The 18054-nt window shown below is 41.0% G+C and overlaps 1 protein-coding gene across 2 annotated transcripts in view; it reads right to left on the reverse strand.

Moving 5' to 3' along the window:
* Nucleotides 1-716: 716 nt before the first annotated feature.
* kcnq1.S (potassium channel, voltage gated KQT-like subfamily Q, member 1 S homeolog) overlaps nt 717-18054 on the reverse strand; it is a 52656-nt gene continuing 35318 nt past the window's right edge. Inside the window, exons 6-16 of one of the 2 annotated variants that reach the window (XM_018260098.2) lie at nt 16695-16835; nt 15877-15987; nt 14788-14883; nt 12325-12447; nt 11960-12098; nt 7082-7202; nt 6093-6168; nt 4707-4801; nt 2764-2810; nt 2585-2646; nt 717-1440 (exon numbers count right to left, since the gene is read on the reverse strand). In XM_018260098.2, coding sequence (XP_018115587.1) covers nt 1243-1440; nt 2585-2646; nt 2764-2810; nt 4707-4801; nt 6093-6168; nt 7082-7202; nt 11960-12098; nt 12325-12447; nt 14788-14883; nt 15877-15987; nt 16695-16835 — 1209 coding nt within the window. In that variant the 3' untranslated portion in view covers nt 717-1242. Of the gene's footprint in view, nt 1441-2584; nt 2647-2763; nt 2811-4695; nt 4802-6092; nt 6169-7081; nt 7203-11959; nt 12099-12324; nt 12448-14787; nt 14884-15876; nt 15988-16694; nt 16836-18054 lie in introns of those variants that run through there. The other variant, XR_001935471.2, reaches the window with a different exon arrangement.

Genomic DNA, 18054 nt, shown 5'->3' on the forward strand with positions numbered 1-18054 from the left:
GGGTCACAAAAATGGGCGTGGTCAAAAATTCCCAACTTTTCTGTCCCTCTTTTTATTTCCAAAATGTTGGGAGGTCTGTTAAAATGTCCCTTACAGTTCCCAGGTCATTGGAACAGAAGCAAAAGAAGCCCTTGCCTTTCTGAGCTGATATAAATGCTGATATTAATGCTCCCATGGCACAAAATGTTGTGTTTGAACAGTGTTATGTCTACGAGGCAAAAGCAGCTGACGGTAGGACGTCCTTCACCTTATTCGTGGTCTTTTTTTTTAGTTTGTGTGTCTTTAGGAATTTAGGGGGGTCGTCGCTGGAGAATAATAATGAAAAAAAATAAAACTTTGCACCAACCATGCACTTAAAAACCCTTATATAATATATTCTAATACTTTTTCTGAGCAGGACAGTATTGCAGTTCATTTATTCAGGGGTTATTGATGCATCTGGCCCTGACATGCCCCAGATGCATCAACAGAACCTGCTCCATTTATTTGTCTATTTGTGAGTTTGAACACAACTCATCTATGAACAGAATTGCTCCATTGCGCTACTACAGCGGCAAACCAATCAGAACTGCCCATTTGCAATGTAGCCCCTATGTTATTAAATCAGCTCTTCTATCTGTGTACTCCATCTACAGTCGACGGAAATGGTGCTGAAAATCAACTAAAACGACTTTTTTAGATACTCAAAATCAACACAACGGAGAGACAATGCGGCACACTTGAAAGGCGTCACTTTATAAGTTCCTCGCTGCTTCATAGCAATAAAGGATTTTCCCCTCTATCAGTGTTGTGCTTCCCCAAAGTTATAGCCACTGGCTTTAGTTTTCTAGGCACCCATTGGCTACGGTGACTAACGGCCATTTCCTATACCAGAATCCTTTGCGCTGCACTAGCGAATGGACTCAATGGCATCAACCAACCAGGATAAAAACCTTATGACTGAAGGCTGTGCTACCAAATGAAGCCAAGCTCTATCTGATTGGAAATCTCATTGTCGTCCTCCAAAAAAAAAAAAATCTTCTACTCGGGGCCTACAAAATGTTGGAGTTGATGTCTATGTAAATAGCTCGTTACCCTCTTTAATGTATTGGAAGTGCAGTCACATTACATTGTTCATTTGCGGGTTTTTTTTTTTTCAAACCATTTGAAATGTGTCCATTAAAGAAATGAATATCTACTTGAGTACAGTAGTTATCCCAGTTTTATGGTTAAAGATTCCAAAAAAAAGTAGCGGTCCATTCATCAAGATATATTGTCCGGAGTTGGCCTCAGCACGGTCAGCTGTTCGTAGGTGGGAAGGGTGTTGCGGGAAGGGTGGTTCTCAGAATTCAAAGAGTTGCTCTGATGAGGAGTTCGGGCGGACTGAGATCCCTGCTGGTTTGTTATCAGATGGTGAAGCATATCAGTGATAAGATTTATCTTGTGGTCCATGTGAGTCACCTACAATATAGGAAAACATACTCTTAGCACCTTCATATCATATATAATGCAATGACACATTATACACCATACTGTGCAAGAATCAGACCATTTTTAACATATATTGCCGAAAACATCATCTTCTAATCTCATGTTGAGAACTTTAATCAGTTTAAGATCTTCTGGACAACAATGACTAGATCTTCTGGACTTCAATGCCTTCCAGGAGAGCTACGAGGAGGCTAATTAAAGCATTAATAAACTCCTAAAAAGCCTTGGATAGAAAATGGTGATAATCCAGACCTAGGCCTCTAAAGCTTACTCTCCAAAATAAAGTAGAAGTAACAGCTTGCTTTCCCGATATGTTCTGAAACTGGAGAAATCCTTTGTGACATTAATGGAAGAACACAACATCACAGAATATTCAACCAAACAACTCTACCAATACATGGACAGCTTTAAAGTTGTCTTCAGTACCTTACACTTGATGGGGAAGGACTTACTGTAGATAGGCAAAAGCATGTGGACACCTGGCTATCCAACAGTCGAATATCTCATACCAAAATCAAGGGTATTAATATGAAGTTGGTTGCCTGCTAAAATAGTCTTAAGCCTCCAAGGTTTGTGGGCTGTGCTTCTCTTCACTGATACGGATCAGGTCTGGTGATCCAGTTCATCCCACAAGGATTCAGTTGGGTTGAGGTCAGGGATCTCTGAAAGCCAATCAAGTTCTTCCATTCCCATCAGTGTAAACCAATTCTGTATGGGTCATGCATTGTACATGGGGCATTATTTTATAAATACAGAAAATGGCCGACCCACAAACTGCTGCCACAAAGTAGAGTGCCTACATACTTTTGGCCATATATTATATGACGTAGAATTTCCATAAATTTGCGAAACTCCTGCGAAAATTCGACGGTGTCCAAAACATTTGCTCAAAACTCGCGTCAAAAACACTGCACGTCAACACTATTCGGACACCCATTAACTTTAACACCAGCGTCAAAACGAGCGTCGAGTTTTGCAAGTTTTTCGAAGTTTTGCGAATTTAGGGAAATTTGTGAATTTTTTCGGCAAAGCAATTCTGGAGAAATTGTCACATCACTCGTCACCACCGTTCTTCAGAAAACCGCATGGATCTAGGCCGGCGGAAGAAGCTTACCTTGTCTTCAACGCGGTTTAACCTGGAACCTATTGAATTGTTTCCTTTGTCTTTCACTTTATCTAAATAGAAGAAATAACAGCTCTGATGAATAAATACAGCATTATTAAAGGAAAACCCCACTACTGTATATTACTGGCCAACACATAATGAAGAAACTAATAAAAAAAAAACACTACCTGATACAGAGAGGAAGAGGGAAGGCTTTCCAAGTGACTGATCTAATCTGCAAAGAAAAGAAAATACTTCAATTATATTTCAAGATACATGTAGAAATACTAACACTCATGTGAAAGTGCTACTGTGTCTCAGTGCAATTACCCGAGATAGGAAAGGTAAGTCACTTGCTTTGGGTGAATTAAGTGAGACAACTGTTGACAATCAAGTGCCAGTATAAGAATTGCCTTACAGGAGACTACTTTGCCCATGTCTAACTGGTTTGATGATGAGCTTTACTAGCAGAGGAGCTAAAAATTAGCCAGTACTTGAATATCGCCATTCAAGCGTGACGCTGAGTTGCATGAAACGTTGGGTCCTTCTCGTGGGGGGCTCCCATAGGCACAGTTCTTTCCTAAAATAGCAAATATAACAGTGCAGTGTTGGCCACAAGGCATTGAGTACAGGGCCATACAGCCACTGATGCTTCCTAATGGGTATTCTAGAGCATGTCAATGTGCCAACCACCCACTATGGATGCCGGATGTAGACAGTGCTTTATTTAGAGCAAAGCGCAATTCTTTGCTAATTTAGGATTGCAAATAACTGTCATTGGGTGCAGCCCACGGAAAAAATCCCAATTTTTAATGCATCTTACGCCCAGCAATATCACAGTGTTGCCTTAATTATATGTCCTTCACCAAAGTGATAGCCGCTGGCTTTAGCTTTCTAGGCACCTGTTGGCTATGGTGACTAACGGCCATTTCCTATACAGGTATGGGACCTGTTATCCAGAATGATCGGGACCTGGGGTTTTCCGGATAACAGATCTTTCCGTAATTTGGGTCTTCATGCCTTAAATCTACTAGAAATTCATTTAAACATTAAATAAACCCAATAGGCTGGTTTTGCTTCCAATAAGGATTCATTATATCTTATTTGGGATAAAGTACAAGGTACTGTTTTATTATTACACAGAAAAAGGAAATCATTTTTAAAAATTTGGATTATTTGGATAAAATGGCCAAATTTGGAGACAGCCATTCCATAATTCGGAGCTTTCTGGATATCAGGTTTCCGGATAAGGGATCCTATACCTGTACCAGAATAGAGTCCTGCGGGGTTCATTTTTTGGAAACGGTACCCAACCCGCACTCACAACCCGCATTCTTACCTGCTTCGACCCGCAAGTACACTCACTAAAGCCGGTCAGCAGCTAAAGAAATAAGTTGCGCTTGGCGCCCTCTATTGGCCATAGCTGGAACTGCAAGCAGGTAACTGCGATAAATGCGACGGGACAATTTAAGATATCGCACTTGCTGGCAATTAACTAATGTTACAGCGCGCCAGATGTACAATCCGTTCTGGCTTCATCTGTACCTTATCCGCAACCCGGACCCGCTGACCGCCAAGAATCAGGAAGTGCTGTCATTGTAAACCGGAAGTGACATCATCAGAAATAGGCGTGATCAAAAAAAGGAGTAAAAACTGCTATTGAGAAGACCCAGGAGCCGACCCACGTCTATACCCACACCCAGAACTTCTACCCACAACCTGCAGGATACCGCAGTTTTTTGCTGGTAACCCGCTGGTACCCGACTTGCTGCAGGAGTCTATACCAGAATCCTTTGCGATCCACTAGCGAATGGACTCAATGGCATCAACCAACCAGGATAAAAACATGACTGGAGGCTGTGCTACCAAATGGAGCCAAACTCCATCTGATTGGAAATCTCATCACAAAAAAAATTCTACTTGGGGCCTTTTTGCCGCCCCTTGTAACCGGCCACTCGCTGCCGCCTGAGTCAAGATTTTCACCTTGCCCCATGGCAGGAGCGGCCCTGTAAGTATCATTCCAATTCCACAAGAATGTGGAATTTATGTATCTTGCATGTGCCAATGCTGACATGTTAAAGGACAAAATAAAAACCCCATGCATATCAAATTAGGATTACTCGTTCAGAACCTTCTCTGCAGTTCCTTGATTCTGACCATCAGGTTCAGGTGACCTTGTGAATACTGCTCGATAACATCACGCACATCGTACGGGTTTCTTGCTTGCTGCAAAAAGAAAAATGAAGAAAAAAAGAGATTATGGCCTTCGTTATGGTCTTCATTATTAGCCTTTGTAAAAATCAGATGTCACAGATGCATTTATTTTCTTGTTGCAACAACATAAATTTGCATTCCTGGGCCAAGAGCTTAAACGTAGGAGCTTGCAGCTCACCATTGCAACACACTGGGGTGAATCATCGCATTTCTAGAACAGCCATTACTCCCATCAGGGGTACATTTCCTACGAAATCTATTTATGCTTGCATGCATTCTTTGTTATTTTGTATTCCAAGTTATCAGCCCCTTATTGAATCCACTGGTGGCCTCAGACACAAAACGGCACCTTTACAGTTTAACGTCTTACATTTGCTACAAAACTTTCTAGGGTTGGAACCCCTAAACCTTTTTAAAGGGGAACTATCGTGAAAAGGAGTTGGGTGTCAGGTGAATGATCCAATATATCTTATAGGGGGGCTCCTTTTGCCTAGAAGATGTATGAGAGCTCACTCTATTAAAATCACCAGACATCACGTCTCTCTACATGCAGAATTTGTGCAAAAGGCAGTTATTTTGTTAGATTTTGTTTGTACTGGAATCAGTTATTTGAGTGAGCTCTAATACATCTGCTAGGAAAGGAGCCCCCCTATAAGATATATTAGATCTAACTGTCAGTGAATATCTGACACCCAACTGCTGCATGAAGACAGAATGAAGAGAAACAGATGCTGAGAGAGGAATAGTGAAGATAAACTTGATTATTTCAGAAACGATGTCGAGTTTTTTATTGATTGTATTTACATAGTTTTTTTTCAGTGTGAGGAAGGTTATATTAAATTTGCATTTTCACAATAGTTCCACTTTAAGGTTGGGACCCCTATTTCCAGTTGTAATTTTCTGAGCCCGAACCTTATATCATATTGTACTCACTGTTTAGATCATAGATCCACATGTTGGACCGGCACAAGCAACCGAAATATGATTTCTCATCTCATCTATGACCTCCATATTTATAGTCAACAGTTTATTGGTCAAAAATATTTGTAGTCTGATGTGGTTATGGTGTTGGTGTGGAATATTAAAGGTAGGTCTAGAGATGGTGGGACGGGACATCCCTTCGTTTGTGACTCAACTGAAACAAGTTTTTGTTGTCTGAATATGGTATCTGTGCTGAGGTGCAGCCCAACGTGATAGTTTGCTCCATCTGTATTTACATTGTTGACAAGTGAGAGTCCTTAACCGATCTCACATAATCACCTTCTCAACAAAAACACTGGTTGACCGTTAAGACCCAACACACCTGGAATTTTTTCTTTCCGACAAAATATTGCATCCGTCGAATGACTTTTATTGCGGCGCGGTGATGTTCTTTGAGCCTATGGAAAAAGCACAGAGAATTTCTAAAGCATAAATTGTGTGTTTCCTTTCTAAGACCTCTGCGCCTTCATGTTTTACTTCTATGGGATCCGTTATCCAGAAAGTTCTGAATTATGGGAGGGCCATCTCTCATAGTCAATTTGTAATTTCCTTTTCTCCATAATAATAAAGCAGTCGCTTGTACTTGATCCCAACTAAGATATAATTAATCCTTATTGGAAGCAGAACCAGCCTATTGGGTTTATTTAATGTTTACATGATTTTCTAGTAGACTTAAGGTATGAAGATCCAAATTACAGAAATATCCATTATCCTGAAACCCCGAGGTCCCAAGCATTCTGGATAACCGGTCCCATACCTATATCTTGTACTTGATCCCAACTAAGATATAATTAATCCTTATTGGAAGCAAAACCAGCCTATTGGGTTTATTTAATGTTTATATGATATTCTAGTTGACTGAGTGGGATGAAGAGCCAAATTACAGAAAGATCCCTTATCCAGAAGACCCCAGCATTCTGATTAACAGATACTATATTTGTATTTTATTTCACAGGGAATACCGAGAGGCCTTTTCAGCAATCTGGCTGTTAGGGTCTAAATTCCCCTAGCAACCATGCACTGATGTGAATAAGAGACTGGAATATGAATAGGAGAGACCTGAATAGAAAGAGGAGGAATAAAAAGTAACAATAACAATACATTCGTAGCCTTACAGAGCATTTGTTTTTTAGATGGGGTCAGTTAAAGCTGGAAAGAGTCAAAAGAAACAGGCAAATAATTCAAAAACTATAAAAAAATAATAAAGCCCAACTAAAAAGTTGCTTAGAATCACTTTATAACATACTAAACGTGAACTTAAAGGTGAACCGCCCGTTTAATCTAAGCTCCCATAATGAATAGTTTCCTTACTCTGAGATGTGAGTTATTGGGGTGAGGAGAGTGTCCCCTTCCATGTCCAGGTCATCAGTAAAACTGCTTGTTCTGATAAAAGGTCCAGTAGTGGCATCTAAGAATCCAAAGGGTTTTCTTACTATGGGATTAAAAAAAAATGTAGGGTTAGTGTACCTTCAAATTTTTCTTTTTGCATCACTGCGGCTAATAAAACAAGTAAAGCAAGCAACTCCCCACCAGTCGTTTAGCCGTAAGTTCCACTTTTATTGTCCATATATCTCATCTATAGTGATAGGTGAATTTATTCGGCAGGCGGGAATTCGCTGCGAATTTCCGCGTTTCATCGGCAGCGAATAAATTCGCAAAATTGCTGCGAAAACGCCCATTGATTTTAATGCGTTTCAAATTGACGCCGGTGTCATGTTTCCCGAATTTTTCACCATTTCGCGAATATCATGGGAAATGCACAACTTTTTCGGGTGGAATTAAATGAGACAAATTCGCCCATCATTACTCATCTTTACTTCCTTCCATCCACCCATCCATCTATCTGCTATTCCAAGTTTTCAAAAAGCCAATCACTTCCCTTTCCAATATATTGTCACCAGGGAGCAAAGACATGTATCTAGGGTGCAACTGTGTCGGGGGAGGGGCGCACATAACTCTAGGCACATATCATTACTACCAGGTGTAATTCCAGCCTTGTGCATTTAGAAGCGGCAATAGACCGTTGAGTAGGTAAGGTATGGGGGTCTTGGTCAGTCTTGGGCACCCTTACCTGTTGGCCCAGCTGCGGTTGCCACAATTTTATCCAAAAAATGTGCTAAATGTTTCCCTTTACAACATCACAACGTCTCATGAGTTCTGAAGTCATAAAATGGGTTTAAAGGAGAAGGAACGCTACCGAAGCAGTTTATTGCCAATAGATTAGCCTCAATAGTGCAGGCTGTAACACTATATTTATTTTGCAGAATGCTTTACCATACCTGAGTAAACATCTCCAGAAGCTTTCTATTTGTTTATGATAGCAGCTGCCATATTAGCTTGGTGTGACATCACTTCCTGCCTGAGTCTCTTTATGCCTACATAGCTTACATAGAGCAAACTGAGCATGCTCAAGCCCTAGCCCTGGAGGTATAAGCTGAAAACAGGAAGTCTGATACAGAAGCCCATGAGTACACAATAGAAGGAAAGAAATGTGCTGTTTCTTTTGACAGAGGACTCAGAGCAGCATTACTTTGAGGGGTTACTGGTGTATTTATATAGATTTCTGATAAAGCTTACTTACTTTTAGCCTTTCCTTCTCCTTGAAATCAGTTCTAAAGCTCAGATCTATGTTGCAACCAACTAAATTGTTGCCTAGAGCCGTTAGTACCTGACACTTTACTTCAACACCACTGTTTTGCTTTATCATATGTTGGCAGGGTAGGACTGGGGGGTTTGGGGTCCAACGGGGCTACTGCCCTAGTGCCCCCCTGCTGCTCTGGCGTGCCATATTGTGTTTATGCACACGCGCAAAATTTTTATTCTACCGTGAACCCCGACAAAGAGGGGTTGCGCCACTAAGAAGCGGATCCAGTCTGACACTGTATGTTGGTAGGTCTGAAGGACGTTCCAACCTGTCCTCACTACTCTACCCCCAGCCAACCATGGATGCACTTGATGTTCTCAGCCATATACAGTAGTCAGACACCCCAAGGGATCACCTAAAGATACGGACAGTGGAATATAGGGATATTTCTATGGCTTTTATCCCATCCAACATCAAGGCTAAGACAAACACAAACAGCACAACAACAAAAAAAGGCAAAGACAAGGCGTGCAATGATAACACTAGCAAAGAAACACAATGGAGGAAGTCGTAAACCATGAGAATTTTAAAGCGGAAGAAAACTGGGATTCTAGTATGTAAATGACAATCGAGAGGAAGCTCTTAACTATCACATTTTATTGTGAAGAAAGACGGAGAATGAGGTTTTAACTAGGGAGGAAATACCAAGATTCATTTAATGCTGGCCCATGCTGATATCACAATGGGGGCTTGTATGCATCAAAGATGAAACTCTGAAGGTATTTGCTTAAGATGTGACCAATGGCCTCCAACTGCACTAGTTATCCTCAACATGAAGGCAGCAGCTGTCCAGGTCATTTAAAATGTTCTCCTGTGTTGACTGTAACATCAACAGTGGCTTATACAGGTATGGGACCTGTTATCCAGAATGCTCAGGACCTGGGGATTCCGTAATTTGGGTCTTCATCCCTTAAATCTACTAGAAAATCATGTAAACATTAAATGAACCCAATAGGCTGGTTTTGTTTCCAATAAGGATTAATTATATCTTAGTTGGGATCAAGTACAAGATACTGTTTTATTGTTACAGAGAAAAAGGAAATAATTTTTAAAAATTTGGATTATTTGGAAAAAATGGAGTCTATGGAAGAAGGACATTCCGTAATTTGGAGCTTTCTGGATGATGGGTTTCAGGATAACGGTCTCTAGCCTCAGATACAATCAGTAGAATGTAACTCAAGTCCATGTCCATGGGTTCTCTGTCCATAGGGGAGTTATACTTGCCTATTTCATGGAACTCTCCAAGCAGAAAGCCGAGCCATACTTTATAAAAAAAAAACAGCCATTTGTAAAGTGAGCATGGCGGATTCTCATTGGAGGATCATCTGGAGTTAAGCAGGCCTCTGGTCTTGGAGAGTTGTCAAAAAAAGTCTTATCATATTGTGTTGCTTACAAATCCTAACATCACTTAAATATATCTCCCAGCATGCTTTATCCCTGTGATAATACATTGGAATATGTAGGATTCCGCATCATCCGGGGTTGAGTAGCAAAGTCATTAAAGGAGAAGGAAAGCTACGGAGGCATTTTATTGCCAATAGATTAGCTGCAATAGTGCAAGTTAGAATGCTATATTTATTCTGTAGAATGTTTTACCATACCTGAGTAAAAAGCTCTAGAAACTCTCTGTTTGTTTAGAATAGGAGCTGCAGTATTAACATGGTGTGACATCACTTCCTGCCTGAGTCTCTCCCTGCTCTGGGCTCAGATTACAGTAGAGAAGGGAGGGGGGGGGAAGAGGAGCAAACTGAGCATGCTCTTGCCCAGGGCAATGAGGTTTAAGCTGAAGGCAGGAAGTCTGATACAGAAGCCCATGAGTACACAATAGAAGGAAAGAAATGCAGTGTTTCTTTTGACAGGGGACTCAGAGCAGCATTACTTTGGGGGTTTACTGGTATATTTAGATGGACCTTTCTGATAAGGCTTACTTAGTTTTAACCTTTCCTTCTCCTTTAAAGGGATACTGTCATTGGAAAGAAATGTTTTTTCAAAATGAATCAGTTAATAGTGCTGCTCCAGCAGAATTCTGCACTGAAATCCATTTCTCAAAAGAGCAAACAGATTTTTTTATATTCAATTTTGAAATCTGACATGGGGCTAGACATATTGTCAATTTCCCAGCTGCCCCAAGTCATGTGACTTGTGCTCTTAGAAACTTCAATCACTCTTTACTGCTGTACTGCAAGTTGGAGTGATATCACCCGCCTCCCTTTTCCCCCCAGCAGCCAAACAAAAGAACAACGGGAAGGTAACCAGATAACAGCTCCCTAACACAAGATAACAGCTGCCTGGTAGATCTAAGAACAACACTCAATAGTAAAATCCCATGTCTCACTGAGACACATTCAGTTACATTGAGTAGGAAAAACAGCAGCCTGCCAGAAAGCATTTCTCTCCTAAAGTGCAGGCACAAGTCACATGACCAGGGGCAGCTGGGAAATTGACAATATGTCTAGCCCCATGTCAGATTTCAAAATTGAATATAAAGAAAACTGTTTGCTCTTTTGAGAAATGGATTTCAGTGCAGAATTCTGCTGGAGCAGTACTATTAACTGATGCATTTTGACAAAAAACATGTTTTCCGATGACAGGATCCCTTTAATTATATCCTAGAGCTCATTTTCCATCACTCCCACCTCAGCCTGTGGCTCAGGACCAGCTCTTTCCTAAGAGGAGCAAACCCTGGAGTGAGGGTGATTAAAGCTGCACCCAAAATATGACAAATCCGCCCATAAAATGCAAGGCAAAATAACTGACTGCATGAATTCTAGATCACAGTCACCTAGGGGAGAAGTATTAGAAACGTACATAATTGATTGATCAATGGCAGCCTATATGTATCATTAGTGATATCCCAAGACCCAACTGCTGACCTGCCCTCTCTTGCTATGGACCATAATACATCACCTACTTCATCTGCAACATGTTTCCTATGATACCTCCCCCCACTACTATGGCTGCCCTCCATTAAAGCCACAGCAGCAATTTAAAAAAAATTGATAGAATAGATAAAGACCTTATTCATTAACACAACAACAGTAGCAACTTCCCAACAGAATTCGCAGTTACTGATCTACATTCACCCAGGGATTCATGTATCAGAAAGGATGGAAGCAAAAAAAAAAAAAAAGTCTGCATCCTTTTTCCCTTTAAATCTTTTGTATCCACCAATCAGCTGATGGTTGTTACCAGTTTCCAGTACAAGTGGCTCTCGTGGGATACAGCAACCCACCTCCTAATTTATCTTTATTCTTCTTGACACAGTGCGATGCCCACAAATTTGCATGTGAATCACAGCTGGATAAACATTCGTCCATTTTCGTGGAACTGGTAACAGTCAAGTCCCAAGTCCTAGACTGTTATGATATTATTTTCTATAACTATCACATCTGCACCATGGAGCTTACAATCAAAGGTCCCTATCAAATTCACATACTAGAGTCAATTTCATCGTATGGGAGGAACCTGGAGTAACACGAGGAAACCCATCCAGATCACAGGGTCATTGGCTACCCAAGCCTTCATTAAATCTGCCTATTACTTACCTGTATTCTCATATGCCTCCACTGAGTAACCATCATTCTTCCTATCGTTGGCTACGTGATCATACGTAATATTCGGAATGTTTTGCATTTTGTCTGTGGAACCCTCATCTCTTTCGGTACGAATTTTCTTCTTTTTAACCTAGAAGACAAAAAGAGACATTTATATAGTACCCAACGGTTTCTTGGAAGAGTTCATACCAAATAATACATACACCAGCTCCCTTAACACATTGTTGCACCTGTACCATTGGTGGGGCCACATTGAAGGCATCTCTACATACCGGACATTGGATTGTTATTTAAATTAAAAAATGCACAATTATGCCAACCAGCACCAACAAGACAAAAACTCTTTATACCAGTACCATGGCGGATTTTTTGGGCTTCGGGCTTGGCGACATAATGTGATGATTCCGCGATTGTTTCCGGATGTAAATTTTCCACGTCGCCGAATCAGGATTTTCCGCTGCATAGCACCTCCATGCTGTCTGAAACACAGGACATAAAATTACCCAAAAAGCAGGCTATAGAGTGGTTTGAATACAGAATGGAAGTTATTCCCATGATGCCACCTGATAAATAGAAGGGAGAAAAACACAGTTACCTCCATTTATACAAAGAGCCAGTGACTTAACTAGATATTACTGGGTCCCACAGCAAATTATTTTTCAGGCCCCCAAAATGTCTAGAGGTTGACCTGTTTTACCAATATTTATTGAAATTGTATAAGAATTAGGGCCTCATGGGACCCCATTACCTCCTGGCCCCCCCTGCAGCTGCAGGGTCTACTTCCTATAGTAAAACCCTTGTAAAGAGTTGAATCAAGATTGGAAACAAAGGGCAAGTCTCTAGGATAAGGTAATTATTAAAAATGTCTTATTACCTAGAATTGTATATCATTTTAAGACTCTACCCATTGAGATACAACAACAAAAATGATAAGATCTATAACTTCAAACCCTACTTATATGTATTTTTGGGGGAACATTGACGGAATTCAGTTTATAGTTTATATGAAGGAAGGAAGTATATCACTCGCCCTCGTTGGTCTGGTCTACCAGAGGAAGGTGGGCTGGGTGCCTATAGCTTAAGACCCCAATATAAAGCTTTGATCCCTAAGGTGACCGACAACCTTAGAGAAGTTGGGGAGCAGGAATCCCATGAATGAGGTAAAGGCAGCTCTGGCATAGCTCACTCATAAGAGACTGACAGTCAGAGAAGCTTAGATAGTCCCCATGTGACCACAAAATGACTAAGGATATTGTCTTTCCTCAGAGGGGAAACATTTCACTGAGTTGTCTCTGTACTGGTGAGACTATTCCTTCATATTTGCTATATACCCAGTGACTATTAGTGATCTGATTAGTGATCTTTATGTCAATAGTATCTCATTAAATCTTGTCTTATCAGTGTTGTGCCTGTTATAACTACTAATATTTAGTAACAATATATTAGAAATAATATTTCAGACCAAGAACCACAGGCACCTAATTCTTTCTACATATGATATACACTTGAGAGTGACCTTATAATTAGGTTTTGAAGCCTTCTTACGGCTGGTCCCAGCTGATCCACCATGGTCATACCCCATTGTGCTGTAACCTCTTCCACAATCCACCCCAAACCCCACCCAATCCCCCCAGAACCTACTCTGCAACCTGAAATATACATTTTTAGGGTCAGGGCACACAGGCAGATTCGGGAGACAAATCTCCTCTTCTTCAGGGTCACTAATCTCCCCAAACTGCCTTCCGTCGGCTATAATCAAAATCGCCGGTGGGAAGGCACTCTGAGCGATTCGCTTTCCAAAGCCGCCGGAAGTTGCTCCAAGAGGAAACTTCGGGCGTCTTAGGAAAACGAATAGCTCCGAGTGCCTTCCCACCGGCGATTTTCATTATAACAGGTGGAAGGCAGTTTGGGGAGATTCATTTTCCCAGGAGCTACTGCCACCTTCAAGTTGGAGATATTTCCAAGGTTCCAAATGCAATAGATGCAGAAAATCATGCACAGATGCCATTTTAATGGAAAGTGGCAGAAATGAATCAGTAGTAGAAAAGACCCGGTTTTGTTCCTTATCTTTGCACCGCTAAATATAAACTCTCTTTATGAATGGAACCAAGCCGCTCTATGTTTTTTTTGAAAATAAAGGTCAAAATCTAAGTCCAATAGCATATTCCGCTCACCCTGGTTCCACAATGACCCGGTTGTAAAAACCCCGGGTCCCGCTCTCGGGTTTTGCAGATGCTTCAAAGGCGTATGTGGGTAATGTAAGGGAAAGGCACTCACGGGATTAAACAAGTGGCTCGGGTGCGTCACCCTGAACCCGTAGCTGAAGGTGAGGTGCAAATAGAAGATAAAGTCGGCAAGCGCTCCGTGTCCACTCATAAGTTAAAAGCGATTCAATTTATTTCAACGTGTTAAAAACATCAAACATCCTGACGCATTTCATATCCACAATAGGTAGTCAGAGGCCTATGTCTACGTATATGAAACGCGTCAGGATGTTTTTAACACGTTGAAATAAACTGAATCGCTTTTAACTTACGAGTGGACACGGAGTGCTTGCCGACTTTATCTTCTAAGTGGCAGAAATGAAACCATCCTGACTTCATTTAAAGTGCAATTTCATCCAATTCATGCGCAAGTGCTGTAGTGCAGGCGGCATAATTGCATCAGATGCAACTCCCCCCTCGCAGCTGCAATAAAATGCTGCGTATAAAAAAACATGAAGAAACGCTCAAAGTTTTACTTTAAACCCAACACTTCTGTTCCTAAATGGACTCTTCACAGTGGACTTTTTTTTTAATAAAAAACCATGTCATTTCTACCTGAATGAGAGATGCGGCTGCCGGGATCTGGCGATTAAAGTGCTTCTGTCTCTGCTTCTGCTGCACTTTTAGGGCAAAACCTGAACCAAGGATCCCCTATATTCGAAAACAGGAAAAATGGTAATTACTCTCCTAAATACGGGGATTAGAAACTGATCTATACAGAACTTTTCTAGGAATAATATCCAATGTATTGATGCATTCGGTCATTAAGTAGCTCTTGTGTTTGTAGTTATGGATATATAGATATATTTTCCTCCACTGCACTCCCCTTTCTGTATTTACAACGGTCCTAATCGGCAAAAATATGCCTGGCATTTACACCATGACCTTATATATTTTTAGCCTTGAATCTCTGCAGTGCTGTTCTCATGTCTGAGCTCTGGCAGAGAACAACGGCTACAATGACGGTGCAAGTAAATAAACAAGAGTTTTCTGTTTTCTTTGCTATATGACCAGCTTTGCACCTGGAGAACTGCTTAAAGAATATTACACTTGGGGGCCAATTCATTAACTTCGAGTGAAGGATTCGAAGTTAAAAAACTTCGAATTTCGAAGTGTTTTTTGGGCTACTTCGACCATCGAACGGGCTACTTCGACCTTCGACTACAACTTCGATTTGAATGATTCGAACTAAAAATCGTTCGACCATTCGATAGTCGAAGTACTGTCTCTTTAAGAACTTCGACCCCCTAGTTCGCTACCGAACCCAATGTTAGCCTATGGGGAAGGTCCCCATAGGCTTGGCTAGTTTTTTTTGGTCGAAGGATAATCCTTCGATCGTTGGATTAAAATCCTTCGAATCGTTCGTTTCGAAGGATTTAATCGTTCGATCCTTTGCGCAAAATCCTTCGAAGTCGAAGGATTTTCATTCCCAGTCGAATATCGAGGGTTAATTAACCCTCGATATTCGACCCTTGATGCATCTGCCCCTTAATCTTGTAAAAAAGCTGATATCACAAAGGCTAAAAAAAATTTTTTAAAAAAACCCCCCATAAACTGCTGAAGAGAACAATGTTAATTTGCTTGAGTGGGTCTATGGAGACTAGGTACTTATTGACGATGGTTCAGGAACATTCAGGTACATACCGCCGGTAAGGCAAAGAAAGAAATGGCAAAAACAGAGAAACAGGAAGCGATGGTTTTCCCGATCCATGTCTGCGGAACTTTGTCTCCATAACCAATGGTTGTAACTGTGACCTAATTAAAAAAGAAAGCTGTGTAAATATGGTGGAGGATTCATTTCAGAAACTTAAATTAGCCAAAACTCTGGAAAGGCTGTGGTATTGTTATGGCAAGATTGGGTATACACATACCAATACTGATACAATTGGAATATCACTCTCAGGAAACCCTGAGAAGAACCCTAGGTCCCTCAAGAGGCCTCCATAACCCTTCTTGGTGCACCAATGGGAATTGGGAAAGAAGCTATAGCTTTTCCAGGCTAAAAAAATGCAGAGTTGTGTTGGCGGCCACCATCTTGCACCACTTTGGGTCCTCTTCATCTCAATCTCCCCACAGGAGGATGCACCATTGACCTGACTTAGGCCTTGATAGAACAGTGCATGCTTATGGTTGTTTACTGTCAGTTACAGTTTGGGGGAGGAGGTGCCTGAATTGGGGTGGGGTTGTCCTCAGGGTTTTTTTTCTCCTTTAAGGAATCTTTTGCTGAGAAATTCTCTGCTGAAACCAAAAGATGCATTTACTGAAGACCATTAGGGTTGATGTTCTTTTGGTCTCTACAGCAAAAACCTCTCTGCCAGATGGCATGAAAAAAGGGAACACTTGAGGGATAGTAAGATACCATAAATAAAATCAGACAAAATCAGCCATCAAAATGTTTCTTTTTTGGTCCCTTACAATTAACTTCAGTTTAAAGGCAGACATTGCTTCATCAGGCTACTTACCACCCCCCACCAAAGTGCATCAGCATAACTGCCAAACTGGCATTCTCCAGAACTATCAATCGCATCTTTTTCGGCAAGATAAACAAAGTAGGACGAGAAAATCAAGCCCAGAAATCCAATGTATAACGTTGTGATCAGTTCCTGGAATCCAAAAAGAGAGAGAGAGAAAATAAAATGCCATGCAGTGATTGGTGCAAAATTCATAGCTGCTGATTTGGTGCCTCTTGGTGGTCAAGTTCCCTCCTAAACACTTAAGGTGGAAAATGGTTGGCTAAAATCATCACCCTTTGCATGAAAAAAGTGGGGATCTGGTATCACAAAGTCAATGGAGAAGAATTACTTTCAATGAAATAAAAAGAACCTAGTATTTCTTCTAAATTGCCCCATGCCATTTCTCTAATGCACAGGTAAAGCCCATTCCATGAATACGGGTGGGCCAAGAGAGAGAGAGGAACCAGGAAAGGAACCTCCTTCACTTTGTGCCCAGTGCCTACTTGTGTAGGAGGAAGTGGTGGAATTGAAGGTAAAACAGTGAAGGGCTTCCCCAAAATCAAATCAAGTGGATCCAAACCATCAATAATGGCATTGGCTGATCAGTATGTACCAGGGGCAGCACCTCAGCCTTACTCTATGCTACCCAGTTACAAATGTATTGGCCAGTGAATTCCCAGTTTACAAATCGTAGCACAAAGGGACACTGTATATACTGGATGTATAGTTAAAGAATATATGGGGAAAAAGGAAGCCCTTTGGGGGTTTGTACGGACATCATGATAAACCCAATGAAACTGTCTTCTGACTAAAAAAATATATTATCAATATAGCAGTAAGTCTTGTGGATTCATGAGATATCAGCTATATGGGAGAACATGTGGGTTCCCGTGTAGTGGGATAATAAACTGATATAATACATGTTATTGGGATGAATTGTTCCAAAATGAAAATATTCAGTTTGTAATCTATAGACAGGCAGGTGGCTGCTAAATTCCTTGGTGGCTCACATGTTGCTTGCAGGCCTCCAGGTGGCCAAGAAGATACAAACATATGCTTTTAGGAGTGTTGGAAGCTCCATGGGCAGAAGACACACCCAGTTCTGGTGGAATCCAGGGCAAAACTGACTTTGTACGGTCCATGATTTATAAAAATTAAAACGGATCAACTTTATGGTTGTTCAGCTCTCCCAACAACAGCCTTCAGTTGAAGAGCCATAGGTTGAGTAACAATGATATTAAGTAATCCTATCAACACCATCTTGCATTCTCCTCCCTAAAACTATAGCATTGAGGGGTACAGGGCAGTTTCTAATGACTTTGCTCTTGGTTGCATTGAGGAAAGTGAACAGTTTGTTCCCAGCTCAGAA

Source organism: Xenopus laevis, chromosome 4S (assembly GCF_017654675.1).
Source record: "Xenopus laevis strain J_2021 chromosome 4S, Xenopus_laevis_v10.1, whole genome shotgun sequence".
NCBI lineage: Eukaryota > Metazoa > Chordata > Amphibia > Anura > Pipidae > Xenopus > Xenopus laevis.